General features: G+C 46.1%; 2 protein-coding genes across 3 annotated transcripts in view; one reads left to right on the top strand and one right to left on the bottom strand.

The window, feature by feature from the left end:
- Window positions 1-2850, top strand: part of FAM234B (family with sequence similarity 234 member B) — a 38458-nt gene extending 35608 nt beyond the window's left edge. For both annotated transcript variants that reach the window (XM_053557101.1, XM_053557102.1), the window contains exon 13: window positions 262-2850. In XM_053557101.1, the coding sequence (XP_053413076.1) occupies window positions 262-267 (6 nt within the window). In that variant the 3' untranslated portion in view covers window positions 268-2850. The remainder of the gene's footprint in view (window positions 1-261) is intronic.
- Window positions 2851-3590: 740 nt separating this feature from the next.
- GSG1 (germ cell associated 1) lies at window positions 3591-13022 on the bottom strand. The gene is made up of 6 exons (XM_053555721.1): window positions 12848-13022; window positions 8802-9120; window positions 7542-7712; window positions 6740-6892; window positions 6039-6150; window positions 3591-4001 (listed from the first exon to the last, which is right to left on the bottom strand). Exons 1-6 carry the CDS (start codon window positions 12863-12865, stop codon window positions 3659-3661), a joined length of 1116 nt encoding a protein of 371 aa, XP_053411696.1. The 5' UTR covers window positions 12866-13022; the 3' UTR covers window positions 3591-3658.
- Window positions 13023-21052: the final 8030 nt, after the last annotated feature.

Here is a 21052-nt window from a genome sequence, read left to right as displayed (position 1 = left end):
TATCTTTTTCAAAATGCTAATGTCCCTACCACTCCTGGGAAATACTGTGGTCTAATTCATAGTTCAGGAACTTAGCATGGCAAAGGACAGAGTCTCTGGACCTTTGAGGAAGGAGAAAATACTTATAAACTATTGGGGCTAAAGAAAAGGATGGGAAAATAGAGGAACATTCTGACCTCCTTTAGTTTTGCTCTACTTCTTTGAAAATATCTACCATGATAAAAAAATTAAAAGTCACTAATACTTCACCTTTTTCCATAGATCTAGTCCAGTGGAACCTTCCGTTTCAGGAGAAGTAAACAGAATGGGTATCCTCTCTCCCCTGTCAGCGTAAAATCAGTTTTTTGGAGAGAAGGAAGACTTCAACCTCATTTTACCACCTCCACCTCCATTTTGCACCAAAGTTGCAAAGCACTTTGGAATCCTTCGATAACAGCATGATCTATTCGGCTGGGGCATCATACCTACTACTACCTTCTCGGTCCCTGCATTAACGCCGTCTAGGAACTGTATGGATAGTTTGGAAGTGTGAATCTTACAAGTTTTGTATTTTTTTTTTTTTTTTATGTCTAATTTATAAACTCTACTGGGGCATCCAGTGATGCCTACAACTAGGGAACCTCTTGTTTTGCATTTGTTTGTATGTTTTTTAGTGTTGTGGTGAAGTTGTTTTTCAGGTATATCCTAAGCTTCAGGGATCCCATTTCTTGTCCTTTTGAAATCGATCTGGATTCTTTGGTCATCTTGAGACTTCCGGATGGCCTACCTCTGACTTTGAGGGTCACTCATCTCTCTCCATATCCTCTCCTCCTCTGTGCTTTGGCTACTTCACAGTTGTAAATAGGAAGGAGAGACTGGCATTGGAAGACTGAATTAGCTATCCCCGTACTTTCATCTATTTTGTTTCTTCAGACTTTTCATCTGTTATCTATTAAGTGGCCACAAGAATAACCATATTCCTATCACAAAGGGAGCAAGAGATATATAGTTTCAGTGACCCATCTCTGAGGACCAAGTCCATGTTATATGTGGTTTTGTTGGTTCTACCAGTTACAACCTTTTCCCTGCAGAGACGCAGACCTGTACTGTGCATGCTGTCTTAACTGAGAGAACTGCTAGGCAGGACGCGCTGAGGCTGATGCCTTACCCAGCTTCCTTGCTTCTCTTAGCATCTTTTTCTTTAGGGCACCTTCTACCTTCTTTCACTTGCTTTTTCTTCTATTCAGGGATGTGTTTCTGGACTTTGCTGCTCAAGTCCAATATGCAGCCATTTTGTCCTGCATTCTTTCTTGTAGAGCCTTTGGAGCATTATATCTTGAGGAAAATTCTTATGTAAATACTGTCACTTTTGTAAGTGGTTAAGTTCTTTAGAATTATCCCCCCCTTCTCCTATATAAATCCATTACTCCTATTAAGTTCTGTTCTGAACTTCTAAGTCGTTATTTATATAGCAGAAAATCCTATGTTAGCTGATAGAGAACTGCTATTCTTGCATAATTTGGATAGGTCATTCCTGAGTGTAACTCAGGTTCTCTCTTCACTTGGGCTTGTTTTTTTGTATCTGTTTAGCTTGTGTTAATAAAAGGATTTTAGAAAATTGAGGGTTCCAAATTTAAAGGTATATCTCCTAATGGCCCCCTGACAGGCATATGACATAAGAGTAGGTTGGTAGCAGTAGATCCAAGCAGGTGTGCTGTCTGGCCTGCAGATTGGCCTTACCAGGTTTCTGGGTACCTTTGCCTTAAGACCCTGAGAACAAATTTGGTTTCAACACTTTGGAAGTTGTGTGTGAGTCCAGCTTGACTTTGTGGGGGGTGGGGCAATTTACAAGATACCCTAGAGCAGTGGTTCTTGACCTTCCTAATGCTGTGGCCCTTTAATACAGTTCCTGTGGGTCGTGACCCACAGGTTGAGAACCGCTGCCCTGGAGTGTGGGAATGATTCCAGATTTTTTTCTAGGGTTTGAATTGACTTGGTTATAAGGACCTAAGGATCTAGTTTGGTTTAGTGTGGAATTCTAAGATTAATTTATAGTCAACCAGACACGCAAAATTTGGGTGTTGGTCCTATGGGCTGCTGAGCTGTCCAGGCATAACCTGATTCTCTGCGGTGTTGAAGCTTTCTGGGAAGTCAGCCACTCTAGGCAGGAGTAAAACGCAAAGTCATTTACTGAGGACCTGTTTTGGTGAGATTGTCTTGGCAGAGGATTGTGTTTATGCCTGGTAAATGCCACAAATAGAAAAGTGGAAGCTAGAGGGGATCCCTGAGTTCTTCATGATGTATTTGCAAGCTAACTTAACACAGGTTCTTTTGCCTTTGGTAAGTTTGGATCGCTTTGCTAAACACACCACAAGCTCTCGGTCTTTCTCCTGCAGCCAGTGCGGAAGGGTCTAAATTGTGGCTGAAAACAGAGCAAGCTTCACCTGACCAATGTGGTTGCTAGTCTCTTGTCAAATAAGTCTCTAAACTTCCTTCTTCTGCAGGCAGCCATTCATCCAGACAGCCAAGATAGGAAATGCTTCTTTCTTTCTTCAAGCTCAACCAGGGTTGCCAGCAAAGCCAGTGTGACAACTACTTAGAAAGTAAGGACTTCTGCAAAGGCAAGGGTCTTCCCCTCCTCCCAGTCTCTTTCCTTCCCTTAAAAACCCTCCCTTCTACCCCAGACAACATCCTTGCCATCCCCCAAATGTGTGGTGTGGTGATACTAACCCTTATGAATGTGAATTGCTATCCTATTGCCTTTGTAAAGAAGAGCCACCTGGTATAGTGTCAGGAAGTTCTATTTAAAATGTGAACTGTTACAGAATAAATAAATTACGATGTACAAGAATATACTTATGTGCTATTCTCCTTCTTAGTCATCAAAGATGGTTTGTTTTCCCTTATGGAAAAGAGAAAGGGCAAGTGGGTGGCATTCTTTATGGGTGAAATAATAGGAATGAAAAGATGGGGACCCAGAGAGGAGACTGTATCCTTGCTGTGTGCCCTGGGGAAGTCCCCGGTATGTTGTCCACTGGGGACGCACATACCTATCTGAAGAGCCTCACTAGCCTGTTTCTAGATATGAACCTGACCCTGTGTGGTGCAGGAGTCTTCTCATATTACACCATCCTAACCAACAGCTCCTAGGATCCTATTTAGTAACACTTTTAGTGGGTACCTACCATGTGGATGCAGGACATTGTCACAGGCAGTGTGGAGGATGTCTGTGCTGTGTGTCAAAGCACCCAGGGGTGCTTCTGTCTTCCAGGCTGTGACTTCCAGAAGAGAATTCAGGTGCACCACAGCAAGTTTTGTCACACTCAGACTACCGTGACTTTGTTATCCTCCATTTCTCCAGTTTCCAGACAGATAAACCAGATTTCTGAGACCCTTAAGGGCAGGAACTCTGTTTCACTCCCTTTTTTATCCCCGTTGTTTGCCTAACCTTGCACAGAAGTGATCAGTATGGGAGAGCCGGGAATTCTGGGTGCATGAGATTGGGATGGGTGGAAGGAGCCAGAACTGTGGGGGGAAAGGGTGCCCTTTTAGAATTGTACTTTAAGAAACCCTTCTTTGTAGCCTCTCAAAACCACGCTCAGGAGACAAACTTTGGCTTAAGCACGTGTTGGTAACAAGTAAGGTGGGGCTCAGCCTGCTCTCCAAACCCACTTAACTCCTAACACTGCTCTTCCTCTATGGATGGCCTAACTATTTCTTCCAGCTCCTGGGCAGAGCCTTCCTGAAACCCTTTGTTCTGTATCTCTGAGTAGAAGTCAACTCCTTCGGAGACTGAGCGGATGGGCTGATTGTGGTACCGGTGGTAGCTGGTCACAGGGCCTGCTGGGCGTGTGGCACACGACAGCTGCTGAAGGAAACACTGGTGGTGGTGCGGCAGGCAGCTCGGGGTCTCTCTGAAGTTCTTACTGTGCTTGCACTTGAACTCCAGCACCATCCTGGTATAGGTGTTGAAGGTGGTGACAGCTGATGCCATGCAGCAGGTGAAGGAAAGCCAGGCTGTGCTAGGGACAAAGTGCAAGAAGATTGGACAGTAAGAATCCGAGTTTCTTGAAAGAAAAAGGCCATGATCTCTTCCCACTAGTAAACTAGACGAATGCCTCATAGGTGTTCAAGGATCTGAGCGTGCAGCCTTCTGCCATGTTCTTACAGGTAAGGAACTGTGGAGGCAACAGAGCTTAATTTGGTCTGTTTAGGTAGGACATGTTCTGGATATTTTGGAGTGAAAGAGAATGACTCACACAATACTAAAATCAGACAAATTTAATGGACTTATTTTCACTGCATCCATCAGTCATGGGGGCCATGCTCTTTCAGGCCTGGTGTGCCTGTTTTGTGTACCTGTGCCTGTGTCTATTTGGACTCCTGTTCCCCAAGCTGCAGTTAGGCTTGTAAAATCTCCAAGAGTCCACAGACCTGTAGCTCAAACATATGCAGTGGACATAGCCTAACACACTCCCTCCCTTTCACACACACACACACACACACACACAGCCAGAGATTTTCTGCCACGCAGATGCTGGGAGGAGTCATCTCTCCCCGCCTTCTGAACTGGGCAGTCTAAGGTTCCACATTGTTGAATATCGAAAGCCCAGGAGTTGGAGGTTGCTGTAAGCTGTGATGCCACAGCACTCTACCCAGGGCAACAGCTTGAGGTTCTAGCTCAAAAAAAAAAAAAAAAGAAGTCACCCCACATAGTTGAATATCGAGAGAGACATTCAGGAAAACATTTACTACAAATTTGGAGGTATAGGTTACACCAGTGGAATTTGCTTCTTGTGAAAACAATGTGGTTCTTGGCTTAAGGGTGTTTATAATGGATGGGAGCGAAGCTGGAGATTAAGAGAAGCTGGTTGGGTTCAAGAAAGTAAAAAAAAGACACCAGGGAACTGTATCAAACATATTCCTAAAAACTTGGAAAGTCAAGCCCCTAAATCTCCCTATGGTTCTGGGAAGCTCAGGAAACAGGAAATTTTGTGAGGTTAGGGAGGGATTTCGTGAGGCCGAGTGATGGTTAACGCCAGGCCACACGCTGGCACTGTCTGTTCCTATCTGCTGCCTCTGACACACTAAGTAGGTTCAGGCTGGGATGCTTCCAGTGGGGGCTGGACTCTGCAGTTGTAATGCCAAGAATGGCCTGAAGAGAGACAAAGGGTGAGAAACAGTGGGTCTGGGAAATGGCTGGCTGAGCAGAATAAAGACTTCCGAATCAATGGTGCTTAGTGTACCTTGAGAAAAGGGAGAGGGCCCCATAACACAAGGGCAGTTTCCATATTGCCTTCTTAGAATGGAAACTTGAGCCCTGCACTGTGCTCTCAACTCTGCAGCACTCATCCCAGACAGTTAATGTCAATATAAGTTGGCAGCTTTGCCCTGAATGAGGAGTGTTCCTCAAGGGAGAAAGTAAGGAGCTCTTAACCAAAGGGAATGTTTAGCTCCAAAGTGTTTGCTTTGTGGCGATTGTGGCATCTCCCCTTTTAAGAAAAATCTAAAAACAACTGATCCTTCAGTTCTTTAAGGGATAAAGAAGGACTGTGGTACAGAAGTGTTACTTCTAACAGTTTAGTAGTAAGAATGTAGACAGGAGGAAGAAGTTACTCTTCATTACAGGAGAAGAGGGAGCCATTCACCGGGAATGGAATTCAATCCAGATTTCAAGACTAATTCTCTCTCTGTCCTCCAATACCTTGAATCATACAATTAAAATAAATAAATAAATAAAAGCATCATTTCCTAAGCCTACAAAATCAGTCTCATTTCTCAAGGGCAATATATATATTAGGTGAAGAAGCAATTGCCACAGCAGATGAGCAGAAAAACTGGACAAAACAGCTTCCTCCCAGAACTATCCAGAGAAATCCTCTGTGCACCTCCTCAGAAGGAAGAAAGAACGAGTATATCCTGATGACCTAGCCCTATGTTGGGGTAAGGGATGAGAAAGAGGCAGGAGGGCAGAGCAAGCATCCAGTTGAGGGTGGAAAACCTAACAAAGGCTGGCCGGGCAAGGGGCCAGAAACCTTCAGGAGGTAACAAGCACTTACTAGAAGGCCCAGCCATAGGTCCAAGCATGCGGTCTCCAGTCTTCTGGACCCAAGTTGACAGTTGCCTGGAAGACTTGTGAATACATCATATGGGCCACCATCCCCAGAAGACCTACGGAGGGAACAGGAAGGCAGAGCCCTTAGAGAAAGGCCGTCATGCCATCTACCAGGAATCTCATTTTGGAGCAATCTCATCATCATTTGGTATCAGGTGCAGCTTATGCTGAGGCAGCTATTACCTTTATGCCCCCACATTTCCCAGAGGATGAATCTGCAATAGGGGCTTCTCCTTGACTTTTTCTTTGCAATGGGTTACCCTAAAGTTTAGGCCAAGAGCTATGATAAAAGCCTCCGAGTCTATGCTACGCCCTAGGGTGTTGTTCCCCTTTATTTATCCCCCACCCTCACTCCCTTCTTCATCTTATAGACACATCTCTCCCTCTATCCAACAGAGCCCAGTCTTGAAAAGCTGTGTGAATGTCACACCTGAAAAGTAAACCAGATCGATTTCACTTGAGAAAGCTGGAGGTATTTTATAAGGTGCATAATGACCCAATATATGAATTCACATTTTATTTCAATTTAAAATTAAAGGAGTCTGTAATGATCTCCTACCTCCATTCTTTATCCCACCTTTGGGCTCTCCCTTCCTCTAGCTCATGCTCCCAGAGTGGCTGCCCACTCCCTCTCCACTCACTCACCGGATAGGACAGAGGACACAGCAGCAAAAGCGCTCAGCTTGAGCCCACAGCCCGGGTTCCCGGAGAGCAGTAAGTCGGTCAGTAGCAGGAGGAAACTGATGAATTGAAGTCCAATGTAGGTGATCTGGGCTCCCAGTGACAGCCATAGGATTTCTACAGAAGCCAGAGGAAGAAGGAGCCCTCACCCTGTTAGTTAAATCACTGGGCAAGTGAACACAAAGATGCCCAGGAGGAGTTAGAAGGCCAGGGCCATAGGAGAAAGGGAAAATGAGGCAAAGCAGAAAGCATTAGGAATATCACTTTATTTGGTCCTTTGACATCACCAGCAGAGCCCACTCTGCACCAATATATGATCAAGCACACTTGCCTGACTGTAAATACTGTTAGGGAGATGTGAGAAGAAATCATTTACTTTCCATAAATCCTGAAGGGATATGACTTTGTCAGTTATCATTTTTGTCTCTTTTTTGTTATTTAGGAGACAGTTTTTTTTTTTTCTTTCAGTCCTTTCATTTAATGGGAAAAAAACATTGGAGGAAAGGGAATAAAAATCTAGGCTTTCCACACGGTTACTTGGCAACAAGAGTTAGGTTAGAGCTGTTGGTGGTTTTTTGTTTGTGAACCTTATTTATCCCTGCTGTTGCTTTTTCCATTCCCGCCTATGAATGAAAGTCAGCTCTGGAAGAAACCATGTCGCCCAGTGGGGCTCAGAAGAGGAGAGAAGAGGGAGATCACAGCGCAGTGCAGATCCAGAGAGGCCCAACTCAAGATACCTACTGTGAATTTGTCAGCAGACACATACTTGCCACAAGCCCCAAGGGAGGGTGGGGGAGGAAAGCGTTCTCCATCAACCGCTTCCCTCCAAATCGGAGAGCGGGGTGACATGGGCCTTGCAACGTGGCAAATTCCAGTAGTCCTTTCTCACCTCTCTCGGTGGGTGGTGTGAGTTCAAGGAAGCTTCGACACCTCTCACCTGAAACACACAAGGCAAAAACTTCTGGAGCCTGGTCCTTGCTCTGCTGGCATGATAGCCCTCCCACCCCTGCCCTGAAGGTGACAGGCGTCTTGTCAGTGTCTCTCATCGACAGCAAGAAAGGATGGCTGCAGTGGCAGAGGCAGCACTCAACGCAGGTTAATTTCTGATATGAAGAGGGTGTTTCCCTGAGAGTGCCCACATAGGTTAAGGTTCTTGTTTCCTGTGTCCAGAAGAGTTAATGGTCTTAGTTTAACTGAAGCCTTTTGTTGCTGCGGTATTTGCTCTAACTGGGCACTGAATGGCTCTAACTTGTTTCCAGGACTGGGGATAAAGCAGTGGTAAGCGCACAATAATAAATTAAATGTAAACACACATATTTTTATTTCTCTTCCATTTCCCTTTTCCTTTAGCCCAAATTGGGAGAAGTAGTAGAAAAGGGCATTAGAAAAACTTTGCTGGCTGGGTGTGGTGGCTCACACTTAAAATCCCAGCACTCTGGGAGGCTGAGGCAGGTGGATTCCCTGAGCTCAGGAGTTTGGAGAACAGCCTGAGAAGGAGCAAGACCCTGTCTCTACTAAAAATAGAAAAATTACTCAGGCATTGTGGTGGACAACTATAGTCTCAGCAACCTACACTCCTAGGCTCAAGTGATCCTCTTGCCTCGGCCTCCTGAGTAGCTGAGACTACAGGAGCCCACCACAACACCTGGCTAGCGTTTTTAGAGATGAGGTCTCACTCCTGCTCATGCTGGTCTTGAACTCCTGAGCTCAAGCAATCCACCTGCCTCGGACTCCCAGAGTGCTGGGATTACAGGTGGGATAACACCATTTTAAATATGCTAAAAAATTTTAAGCCAACAAGTCTACTAAAGAGGGAAGAGGTGAAAAGTCAGAAGAACTTCTGACCTTATTAAAAGTGAACTGCTATGGAGAAGGGACACATAAGGAGGTGGATAGTGCTGAGCTGTGAGGAGGAGGCATTGCTGTGCTTCCTGGGGCTTCATTGCTGCGTAAGATCCCTTTCCTCCACAAACCCCACCCCCATCTTCCACCCCACAGAATCAGGCAGGTGTGGTGAGGTGGGTACCTGGTTCTTCCAAGGTTTCCTCACAGGATAGCCACATGCCACTCCGGAAGGTAAGGAAGGAGAAGCGGTCATCCCCAGCCTCCCAGCTGTATTGCACCACCTCCTGGGTTGATGTATTGGTGATGTCGCCATGCAAGGACATTGGCATGCCAAAGCACTCGGCTCCCAGACTTTTCCCGCACACGGGCTTGGGCACCTTCTGTGTGCCCACGAACCAGTAGTTGCTGAGCAGGGATGTTGTGGAGAGGCTGAGTGATAGCATACTGAGGATGGCAGATAGGAGTGTCCGTTGGCCAGAGAAGCCCTTCGGGAGCTCCATCTGAAACAAACAAACACAGCGGGGGGAAGGGAGTTGGAGATTTCCTGCAGCTCCCTCAGCTCAGGCTTCGTTCCTCCAATACTGACAGGCACAACCTGTCTCTCAGAATCTTCTCCAGGGGCTGTGGAGAAGGGTGGCTTCAGGAGCGGCCTGGAGAAAGAACCTGCAGGGTCTCGGAAAGCAATACCCCCAGTGAGTCCTCAGAAGTAGCTGTCTCTAAGCACCTCCTTCCCTCCAGTCTTGGGTCCTTCATTCTCCCCCAAGGCCAGCCACAGAAACTGGAATTCCTCTCCCAGGCCCCTCATACAGAATTCCTTTTCCCCAAAGCCATCTATAAAATCTAAAAATGTCACTCAAACTTTCCTCCCTCTTTTCTGTTTAAAACTGGCCATAAATTATCAACTCACCTTGTTTATAGGCCAGACGTCCCCTAGTCCAGCCAGGGACCTGCCCCTCTGAGAAAGTAGAAAAGCTGCAGAGACAGCCCCAAATGAATCCAGACGTACAGAATTTGCTGGGTCTCCCCACTCAGGCTATCAGCACTACACCCTCCTACCCTTTCTGTCCAATCACATTTCCACACAGTTGTCCACACCTTGCTGAACCTAAGCATAAATATGGACAGTTTCCCTTCTATCTTTGGGTCTTGAAGGCTCCCGTGATATATGATCAAATAAATCTGTACGCTTTTTCTCCTATTAATCTGCTTCTTGTCAGTGACCTTTCAGTGAACCCTCAGAGGACAAAAGGGCAGTTTTCCCTTGGCCCCTACACACCCATAGCAGTGAATTTTATTTAAGCTGCACCTTGTGCAGTTCCTACAGAAAAAAACGTGGTGATTTTTTTTAGATTGACTAATGACAAGGGCCGGACTCTGGGCGTGTGACACAAGAACGTACGGAAGCAGGGATAAAGGCGACCCACCAGATAGGACAAATTATAATGAGGGATGCAGAAGTCACAATGACTGTGATGTGACCATGTGGAAATCTTCCATTTCTGCCTCAAAAGGTGAGAATGGTGTCTGCCCGGCCTCCCGCTGGCAAACCCTGGGCAGGATGTGTATGTCACCTTTGCAGAAGACGCCACTGTGAGCCCACTGACAGCCCCTGCTCTGAGCAGCAGTGATGGGTTTGCCTGTAGCCACCTACTGGCACCTTGGACTGACAGGGATGGAAGAAATTGAGTGTGAGGGTGAATCACTGCACATCCTTCCATGGGAAGAGAGGTTTGGAAGGGCTTCACTTACTCTCGGTGTGAATTTTCTCAATGGTACTCTTTTCACACGTATTTGTGGTCATGCCTGTTTTCCCCTCCAAGACTTCAAACTGCCCTTAGGTAGCAAGTGTGTCTTTGTCACTTTTGTCTTTTCCCCAGCATCTAATATTTTTGCACATTAGACACTCGATATAAACTGCCTGTTACATCAAGGATGTTCTGAGTAAGCATCAGATAGCAATAATCTGTCAGAATGTGGTTAAGCCACTGAGGCTATTATATGGAAGTGTTAGAAAAAGAACTGGGAGCACTCCAAATGCTTTGGTGGTGATTGTTTTTGGTTTTGACTTCATTGAAAGGTAATAGCACTGACTCCCTGAGGTTGTTACTGTAACAGTTAGTTATTGGTGGCCTGGTCCCTGTATGATAGATTCCTCTGAAAGGCATCAGGAAGCCAGAGGTCCATCAATAAATGTTAGACTGAAAGGGCTGGGGGAGCAGAGGGAACTTGGGGGCCTGGAGGATAATAAAAGGCAGTGAGCCCCCTGGGGTGTGGGGCAGCTGAGTTCTAGGGAGGAGATGGGACTTCTGGTTCTGGGGGAGGCAGTGTTCCACCGAGATGACAGAATCCACAAGGGAGATGGCTGCCTGGGGCCCGTGGAGGCGGGACACCAAGCATCGTGGCCATGGAGCTGTGGGAGGGTGCCCGTGGCCAGGCTCATGGTCAGTAGACAGGACCCTGGAGGGGCTCCTGTCAGCGTCCTGCCTCATGGTGAGCAAAAGAAAGCAGAAAGAACTGCGGGCATGTGGCTCTGGTGGGAGCCACCACTCTCATCTTCAACCTATGAGAAGAGAAAGGTGACCAGCATTACAATTGCCAACTTTGTTGAGTGGTGGCTGGGAGCCAGATTTAGTTGGACTTAGAAAAAAATGTGATGGGTGGTGTCCTTTGGATTAGTTTATACACTGTATTAACATTAACACAGACTAAACAGAAAAGAAGTCCATGGTTAGTTGCTGACAGACGCTTCTTAAAGTAAACCTTGAGCTTTTCAGTGGATCCCTCATATCAGAATTAATCAGTCCCAAATCTGCTTAGCTTAGGAGTCATAAATAAAACCATAGCTAAGTGGACAGGCCCCCAAATCTGCCTCTCCTATCACCCCGAGCTTAATAGTATCTACTTTTAACAGAGAACTTTATTTTAGAAATTTTTTTTTTTTACTGAAATTTATTTTATTTATTTATTTTTTTTATTGTTGGGGATTCATTGAGGGTACAATAAGCCAGGTTACACTGATTGCAATTGTTAGGTAAAGTCCCTCTTGCAATCATGTCTTGCCCCCATAAAGTGTGACACACACCAAGGCCCCACCCCCCTCCCTCTTTATTTTAGAAATTTAACAGTTTGTTCTTCAGAATCACCAGGGACTAAATCAGTGTATTAAATATTATGGTAATAAGGAATACATGTATTTTGAGTGTACATAAAAACCAATATACAAAACATGATAAAAACAGCTTCTGGAAAGCAAACTGCTAAAATGATTTTTCTTTTTAAAGCACACAACAAATTAACTGTACTAAGAATTTAAGGTTTTAGTCATGATGTTCTGTTACTAGGGATTACCCTTTCTAATTATTCTTATATCCATTACTTTAATGGGAAGTGGAATTCCAGGCAGAACGTCTTCACTAATAATTCTATATAAAGATTCAACTAAAGATGTGGGCAATTCTGAATTTTGTAACCTTAGGGTTCATTTTTCAACAACTATTTTCAATCTCATTTGGTTTGGAAATTTGTCTGCGGTCACATCACATCGTATTTTAACTGTACACGCAATCCATTTCCAGTTACACAAATTTGTAAGTTGTTCTCCAGATGATTCAGAAATAAGAAAGAATCATGAATCTCACACCAAGGCAACAATCAATTTAAGGACAAGGTGATCGGAGAAACAAAGGATGAAAAATAGCTTGGACTAAAGCTCAAAGAGGCTCCTTCCAGAAGGAGTATCCTTCCAGAAGGACAGACTCAAGGAGCCCTACATTCAAGGTTTATCTTCTTGATAATTGCATGATAATCTCACTCAAGGAACTTTTACAAGAATTACCTTCAACACATATTTCATCTTTTTCCTCAAAACATGCCATTTTTCTTTAGGATCCAGGTACCTCTTATATGGGAAGAATAAGTCTAATTTTGCAATGGTTTTCTTAAAGTGATCCTGAAGAAGTAATAGCCATAAGAAAATCTCTCTCTTTGTAAACGCAGACAGATGTCATGCCAAAGTGTCCCCTAGGAAAGGGACAGATTGGTTTCTCTGAAAGTATATAGGTGCCAATAGATCAGTCACCCTTCCATCAGCATACATTAACAGAAAAACTCAGAATTGGCACGGGCTAATAAGGAGAACAAATTGATGGGAACACACATCTTAAAAGAACCAGGTGCAAAATAGCTGTGCAATCTCTTTCCTAACCAGTAAGAGGGGAAGCTGGTTACCTTGGTCATGGTCAGCATCTTGCGGCTTGTCAGGAAGGACTGGAGGATGCCATCTGCGCTCCAAGTCCCCGTGGTTCAATATCACAAGGATGAAAACTGCCTCCCTACCCACCTCCAGCTCCTTCCTAGCCCTCCCCTCCTATCTCATATTCTCTGGAGCGCTCATGATTAAATGTTGCCTTATAGGGAACAAGGACATTTAATAATCGACAAGGCAATCACAGCACAGCTGTTCTGGGAGATTACACCAGCGAGCTGCCAACGGGCATCTGGATTAAGCACAAAGGAGCAAGGAACTGCATTTGCTGAGGAAAGCCTCTTTAAAGAGTAAATGATGGTTTAGTTTCCATCCAGTTGCCATCCTCTAGGTAACTGGTGTGAATGGGTTGGGCTGGATTTTATGGCACCCACAGAACATATTGCAGGGTCGCCATTACCATAAAAGTTCCCTTAAGTAGGGTTTTTCCATGCCTTTGAGGAGGCTCTGTTCTCTGCAATGTCAAGGCCTCTCAGAGTCACAGACAGGAAATAGCTTCCTTGTTCCATGAGTGGTCACCCCCTTCTAGTTAGCAACACAAGTGATGGTTATTAAGTTCCTCCCTCCTACATAGAACACAGAGGGAAGTGAGAGTGTTGGTGGTGGGGCACCGGGAGAGGAAGCGGAAGCAGCAGGATTGGAGATAAATTCCAGGGTCAGTGATGCTATGGCTCTATCACCATTTCTCTCCCAACCTGCAGGCAAAGGAATGAAAACACCTCCAAAGAAGAGTTTCTAAAAGTTAAAACAGTAATTAATGAATTCACAGGTGTTGATTATATATTTTCTTGCTGCCAGCCACCTGGAAGTACACATCCATCCTTCTGTCCTGGAAATTATTGGGGGACATTCTGCAATTGCTTGTGATTCCTGAAATGCTTTCTAGACTCTTGTCCTTGTGCCTTTCCTGATGCTTTTTCCTTCTGCCTGGAATGCCTTCAATCTCTTTTCAGCTAGCGAACTGCCTGCTCTCAAGATTCCTGGAAAAAGTCATTCATTCTTTGAAAAATGTTTTTTCCCCCAAGACAAGACAGTTCCCTCCTCTCTGTCCTTGTCACGCTGCTACTTCTCTCTCAATGCTTCCTATATTCCATTATAATTACTGTATTTGTCTTGACTGTAAGTTCCCTTAAAGCCCTGTCCTTCCTTCTAGACCAGTAGTTCTCAGCTCTGACCAAGCATCAGAGCAATCTCTGGAAGGCAGGCACAGTGGTTGACACATGTAGTCCCAGCACTTTGGGAGGCTGAGGCAGGAGGATTGCTTGAGCCCAGGAGTTCAAGACAAGCTGAGCAACACAGTGAGACCCTTATCTGTATGAAAAATAGAAAAACTAGTCAGACATGGTGGTTTGAGCCCATAGTCCCAGCTACTTAGGAGGCTGAGGCAAGAGGATCACCTTAGTCCAGGAGTTCGAGGTTGCTGTGAGCTATGATGACACCACTTCAGGCTACCCCAGGCAACAGAATGTAACCTGTCTCAAAAAGTTTTTTAGGGGTGGCGCCTGTGGCTCAGTGAGTAGGGTGTCGGCCCCATATACCGGGGGTGGCGGGTTCAAACCCGGCCCTGGCCAAATTGCAAAAAAATAGCCGGGCATTTTGGCGGGCGCCTGTAGTCCCAGCTACTGGGAGGCTGAGGCAAGAGAATCACTTACACCCAAGAGTTTGAGGTTGCTGTGAGCTGTGACGCCATGGCACTCTACCAAAGGCAATAAAGTGAGACCCTGTCTCTTGAAAAAGTTTATTTAAAAAAGAGAAACAATCTCTGGAAGTTTGAGAAGGATGCAGACCCCTGGACCCTACCTTGAGATCTCACGGTAGTTCTGGGATAAGGCCAGGAATTAATAGTCTTAGAAAGCTTTTACATACCTAGGGAATTCACATAAAGTGACGCTTGCTGGACTCTTTGGGGCTTATGATTAACGAAGCCCTCTGTATGATGCCTGGCCCTTCCTCCACCTCTTCTAGATTAGCCACGACATCATGTCCCTCCCATTCTATAATTGTGTAGCTAGTTTAGGGACACAAAGTCAGGTTCCCTTTAACTCAGTGTTTGAATTAGTCCCCAGCCTTGCTAAATGAGTCTTTTTAAATCTTACTTTTGTCACTCTAGTCTCCTTACACTGATGTTAACAAGCAAATTTTAGTATACATGTGCTTATGTCCAGGCATGTTTGTGGCTTCTCCCAAACAACCCTTAATTCACTGGGACAAAAGTCACTCTCCTTTGGGAGAAATCATGAATCGTGGCCACTTTGCACATTGCACTGGGCTGTGGGCTCCCCAGCCTCGGCCACGCAGTTTCATTACAACGCTGGGTGGCGCTCTGCCCTCATAGTTCCCGGCTCCGTCACGTGCCTCCCCCACTAGTCAGCAAAATGTGACTGGAGGTGGCAGCTCCTCCCTGTAGGACTGTTCTTTTCTTCCTTCATCTGGCTTCCCTCCTCCCTCCCGCATGCTAATCTACAGAGTGCCATGTGTCAGCCTTAAGGAATTTAGGGCTCTGGATGAACTTTGGGGACAACCAGCCACTCCCTGGAGGACATCTTGTAGGATTGTTTCCTGTAGCACAATTTTTTTTTGCAGCCAGTTCCAGTTCCCAGTGATTCAATAAATCTTCAAATACTTTCCATGAGAAATACAACTCCATGGTATCAGAAACTAGTCAGTTGATGTTTCCTGATGAGTTTGGTGTATATTTTTCTTTACTTCATTGCATCCTCATTCTCTTTCCACTCCAGAACAGTGAACAATTCTTTTCCCTTCTGTGTGCTTACACCCTCAAATACTTGTAGAGGCTTCTCACATCCTACTTGAGTCACCGTTTGGCACAGCCTTATGTCTTTGGATTTTATTGCCTCTGCTCATAACCGCACCCTCCATGGCTTAGTAGCGTGAAGTTTGCCTTCTCCAGGGAAAAGGGGATGGGAGTGGCTGTCTTAAAGTGTGTTACATGAGGAGCCAAGGGAGTGGGTGACCCTGAAGCTGAAGCTTCGGGGTCACCCACTCCCTTGGCTCCTCCTAAGATGTGCTACCTAATTTGTACTTGTAATTTTGTATTATTTTTCTTAAACATTATATTATTTGAGGCCCCTGCAAATCCTGGACCCACCCTTTGAAGGCTGTACATTTTGTGTGCGTGCTTGTCTGGCTGGCTATTGGCTATGACCACTCTTGAGTCCCCTCTCCCCAAGGACCATCGGCCACAATGTCTAATTTCCTCTTTTTGACAAAACATAGTTTCTCTGCCTGGCCACAAAAATCCGAGGCCAGCATCCTACTCCCTTCCTTTCATTGTAATTTGGGCATGTTAATATTTTTTCTTCCCTTTCCTCTCTTAGAACAGAAAAAGCAATTGCCAGAGTCGATGCCCCACAAATATAATCAAGCTAGGCCTCGAAGCTCATGACTCAGCACAGACATGAAGATTCCACCTCCCTAAACCATATTTAACTTTGGTATGTTGGACTGCTATCAAGATGACTTCCACAGGGATACAGAGGTCCCTCACTGGTTATGACATCATGAAGTCAAGGATGGGGACTAAGCTACATTTGCCAAGGCCTTCAGTCCCTATTCCCTGTACTCTATAAAACCACATTTATAGGTAGGCATAAAGAGGAACAATAATCTTGGGACACCCACACGGACTTTGTAAATGGGCATTCAATTTATTGTTTTGTGAGTACACCGTAGATTAGAGGTGATTAACAGAAAGGGTAGGACCTCTGAGCCAGAGCAGGTTGTAGGCTACACTACCTCCCTAATGCCAGCACCCGGGGCTAAGGGATCCAGTGGTATTCTATTTTTCACCTATCTATTCTGGCATCTTCTTCCAAGAAAGGTTTGTCTGCCCTCCCTGGTAATAATATCTCTATCCTTCAGGAGCCAGAGTTCTGACTTGCATCCCATTAACTGACTCTGTCACTCAGTAGACAAAGGGCTGGAGTGGAGGGTATATGTTTGGGCTGTCACTGGCTGTGATTGGCACGCCCTCACCTTGGCACCTGCCTGTTATAGAGTATGTCCTGTGCCTCGTGTGTAACTCATCACAGGGCTTACTTGTCTGCTTTGCTCATTAACTTTAGGTTGCTTGATAGAGGAGCAGCTGTTTTAGTCACTGTTGATGCTCAGAGCCTAGCAGTGTTCTAATATCTAGGAACGAATGAACGTGTGGACAAATGAACTTGAGGTTTGCAACACAGACAAGCCTCACAGATTTGATTAGGAAGCCTGAGGATGAAGAGGTGAATAAAGAAGTGTGTCCCATTAGCTTTCTGTTGCTAAAGGAGCCAGGATTCTTTCTGATTCATGTATTTAAGAGCAGAGAGAAACTACACAGGGGTCTGTAGGTCCACAGACACACCCTGAACCCTTCTACACAGATACACCCAGAGTTTCATCAGATAGATCCTCTGCCAATATGTTTCCTCCCACCTGTGGAAACATTCCTGCTTTTTGATGAACAAAACCCAGAAAACAGGAGTGATCTCATGAACGAGTATTATCTTTAGTTCACAGAGACCCGGGGACAGACAGATGGCTCAAAAGCCAGTGACAGATTGGAAATGCTATGTCATTTTTCGAGCTGAGTGATTCCCTACTCATCAGAGAGCCCTTTGGGATGATATATCCCAAACTTGCTCAGATTTTGCTGCTCTAATTACAACTTTTACTTGGTGCCTGACATTTCTCTCCTTCACTGATGAAAGTAAGGAAGGTCTTCCCACAGGATAGCCTGACATTTGCCTTTCTGCCTGGAAAGGAGGATCAATGCCACCAAAACGCCTATGCCGAGTGTCCAAAGTTTCAACACGACAGGACACTCAGCCTGGGATTTCCTTAGCTTCAGCGTAATTATTCTCAACTGTAACCGTGTTTAGGCGTCCACCAAACCCCAAATAGTCACACAATAAAAACCACTCCAGTCTTCCTAACGTGGGTCCCGAGTTCTGGGAACACTTCTAGTGGGAGGGACCAAAGCAAAGCATTTTGGGGGGCCCCTCTCTTGCCTTTCCCTTTCCGCTTTTTAATTGCAATTGTTTGAGGGCTTTTGCTAATACAGTCATTTCCAGGAGAGGAAGCCGCCTTTCTTCCAGGCCCCAAGCAGGTGGAGTGAATCAGAGGGGCAGCGGCATCTGCACATCCTGTGGGGCAATAGCTCACGCGCGGGTGACGGCGCCCATGGGGACCCCGGGGCGGGGCGGCAGGGCCCGGTCTGGGGCGTCCGGGGTGCGGCGGCGGCGTGACACTGGGCCGCCCCGCGCGCCTCCTCCCTGCCCTTCCAGCCCCTCCCCCCCTCCCCTGCAGCGGTCCCAGCCCCGCCTCCGCCCGTTTACTAGGGCACCGGGGTCGCCTAGCAGCGCCGCGTTGCCTGAGGACGCGCCCGGCGTGTTTTGCATTGTTTGGCGCCTTCCTCTCCCGCCCCTGCGCGGTGAGCGGCGCTGGGGCCCGCGGCGAGCTCCAGGGAGCCCGATGGCACGAGGGCGGGTGGAGACAGGGACATCGGATAAATTCCTCCCGCAGGCCTGTAGGCCAGCGGTCAGGATCTGTCGGGGGTGGGGTCGCTGGACTCTAAAAATCTGGCAGCTTCCCTGTCCTAGCCCCTAAAGGCACAGATCCCTGGCTCCTGCTCTAAAGGAAGGGTTCGTCTTTGCCTCATTTGGAGGCTCTAGAAGTGAGACTTCCTGACCACGATCCCTGCGTAAATCTAAGCTTTAGTGGTGACTCTGTCCACCATGTCCGGACTGATGATTTTGGCCAAGGCAGCCTTCCAGAGGGTTACATGTAAATTTACCCTCAGGGGTCAATGAGGGGAAAGCGCTGGCCTCCTTCACCACCAGGCACCTTGCTGGACACTTCCCAGATATCTCCTTTAATCCTCCCAACTGGCCTGAAAAACAGGTGGCATTTCCATTCTACAAGTGAGGGTTCAGATTCGCAGTTTGACTTGTTCAAGGCCACACGACTAGTAAATGTCGGAGTCGGTATTCACACCTCCCAAGACTGCACACAGGACTCATCACCAGGCTGCCACTCGGGATCAGGGCGGGCCCCTTCAACCTTAACAAAATTGACAGATTGCAGGCCACATGGTGGGAACTACTGCACAATGAGGCACCGGATTAGGTGTACATTATACTCCTCAGGTGTATAAGCAAGCAGACTCACCCACGTTTCCCCTGTTTCTCTCCTAGAAAACCGATGATACAAAACAATAAAATGTGCTCTGATCATGCCTGCCTATTTCTGTCATGTTCACATCCACTTCTTTACTCACTTTGGGCTCCCTCTGAATTAAGGAAGTGCCCTGAGCCCAGCTTGGATGTCTGCAGAATCCCCAGCTGTGCTCTGCAGCCCCACAAGGGTCTCTTACTTAGGGTACTGTCCTTCCTTCTGACATCTCTAACTTCCCGCTGATCAAGTGCACACCACTACATTGCTCTCTCTGTGTGGGCTCTAGTTTGCTGGCTAATTGTGAATGTGATTTTTCTCTCCTGAGAAATGCAAGATGTTTAAGGAGGAACACTATTTGCTTTTTTAGTAACCCTTTCAGCTTAAAGTTGCCAGTTGCCAGTATGAAGGGAGACTGGTCATGTCCAGATGTGGGTCCAATTCTAAACAAGCCAGCACTTCCCTTCCCTTCCCTGAGGGAAGGTCCCTGAATTCTTAGAGACCAGAAAGCGCTTTCTGGTCCACTTTCCCTGCTCCAGCTTAGAGCTGGCATCCAGCAGGACCTTGGGAAGGCTTCATTGTTCTCAGGTGTAGAACTTAATGTCTGTTCCTTCAGTTCACTAGGGTGACACACATCTTGCCACCACCACTGGGCCTTTGCCAGGGACCAGATTTTGGCAACAGGAATTATGCAGATGAAAGGACAGAGGAACCAGGAGGACTTTAAGCAGTCCTGGCAACAGAGGGGAAAAGGAAGATGAAGAGGCAAAGGAAGAAGCAATGGAAGTTTTAATGGAGGCAGATGAAAGAGCAGGAGGCCGAGGTATGGACACACGTTTATCAATAAAAACCAGGAGGAGGAGTACATTTCTATTCCCTTTGGTATAATCTGCAGTGTGTTCCCAAGCTCCTTACTACAAGCATGTGAAAAAATTAAATGGATTAATTGGGATAATCTGTGTTACAAACCCAACCCTAAGGGTACAACACATGTGAGATATTCACAAGATTTCAAAAATGTGTGTACTTACCTCCTGGGTGAGGCAAACATTTTTAGTCAGTTGAGAGGGTTTGCTCATTCACTTTCGAAGTACAGAGGCAAAGAAGTTTCAGTTTGTCTTCTGCTCTGTCTTAATCAGTTAGGTAGAATGATGTTCAGTGTGAGGATGGATCAGGTCCCCTCTTGCCTGCAGAGGGGTGAGGTGTGGCTTGGAGAGGATGGAAAGGATGTCCTGAAGACAGGACACCAGGCTGGGTGGAGTCTGGTGACATAGGGGGTTTACTCTGTGATGTCACAATGGCAGGCAGGGTCTTTCTGCGGCTCCCCAGCCAGGATGAGGGCATACTTGGTACCTACCGAGGCTCTTGTATGTCTTCTGAGGTCTTCCAGATCAGTGCTTCTCTTACTGTGTATAAGAATCACTGTGGGAGCTTAGTCAAGGGTAGATCCCAAATGTCTGGGACAGCACCCACTTGGTACCAACAAACCCCACTGAGTCCTGAGGCTCCAGGCCAGTGCTGCTGAGGAGAAATACAACGAGGGCACACATTTTCTAGTAGTCGCATTAAAAAAGTAAGATGGACACGTACACATGCTGCAACACCCCAATAATTTCTTACATAATGTTAGAGTAAATGTAGCTCTTTCAAAACAATGAAGTTCAATGGGAAAATATTTTTATATAGCTTCTGTTTTAATCTTAAAAATTAAAATTTAATGAATTAAAATTAAATAAGACGGGTGGCGCCTGTGGCTCAAAGGGGTAGGGTGCCGGCTCCATATGCCAGAGGTGGCGGATTCAAGCCAAAAACTTGCAAAAGGCCAAAAACTGCAAAAAAAAAAAAGTTAAATAAGACATTCAGTTTCTCTCTTGCACTATCCATATCAAAAGGGCTCAATCACATGTGGCTGTAGCTATTATATTGGATACATAGCTTTAGACCGTTCGCTGAAAAGGTGAAGATGTGCAGAAATTACCATTCTAAAACACTAGTAT

Source organism: Nycticebus coucang, chromosome 12, assembly GCF_027406575.1.
Source record: "Nycticebus coucang isolate mNycCou1 chromosome 12, mNycCou1.pri, whole genome shotgun sequence".
Classification (NCBI taxonomy): domain Eukaryota; kingdom Metazoa; phylum Chordata; class Mammalia; order Primates; family Lorisidae; genus Nycticebus; species Nycticebus coucang.
The sequence above is the reverse complement of the archived record's forward strand: the minus strand, read 5'-3'. Positions and strand labels throughout refer to the sequence as shown.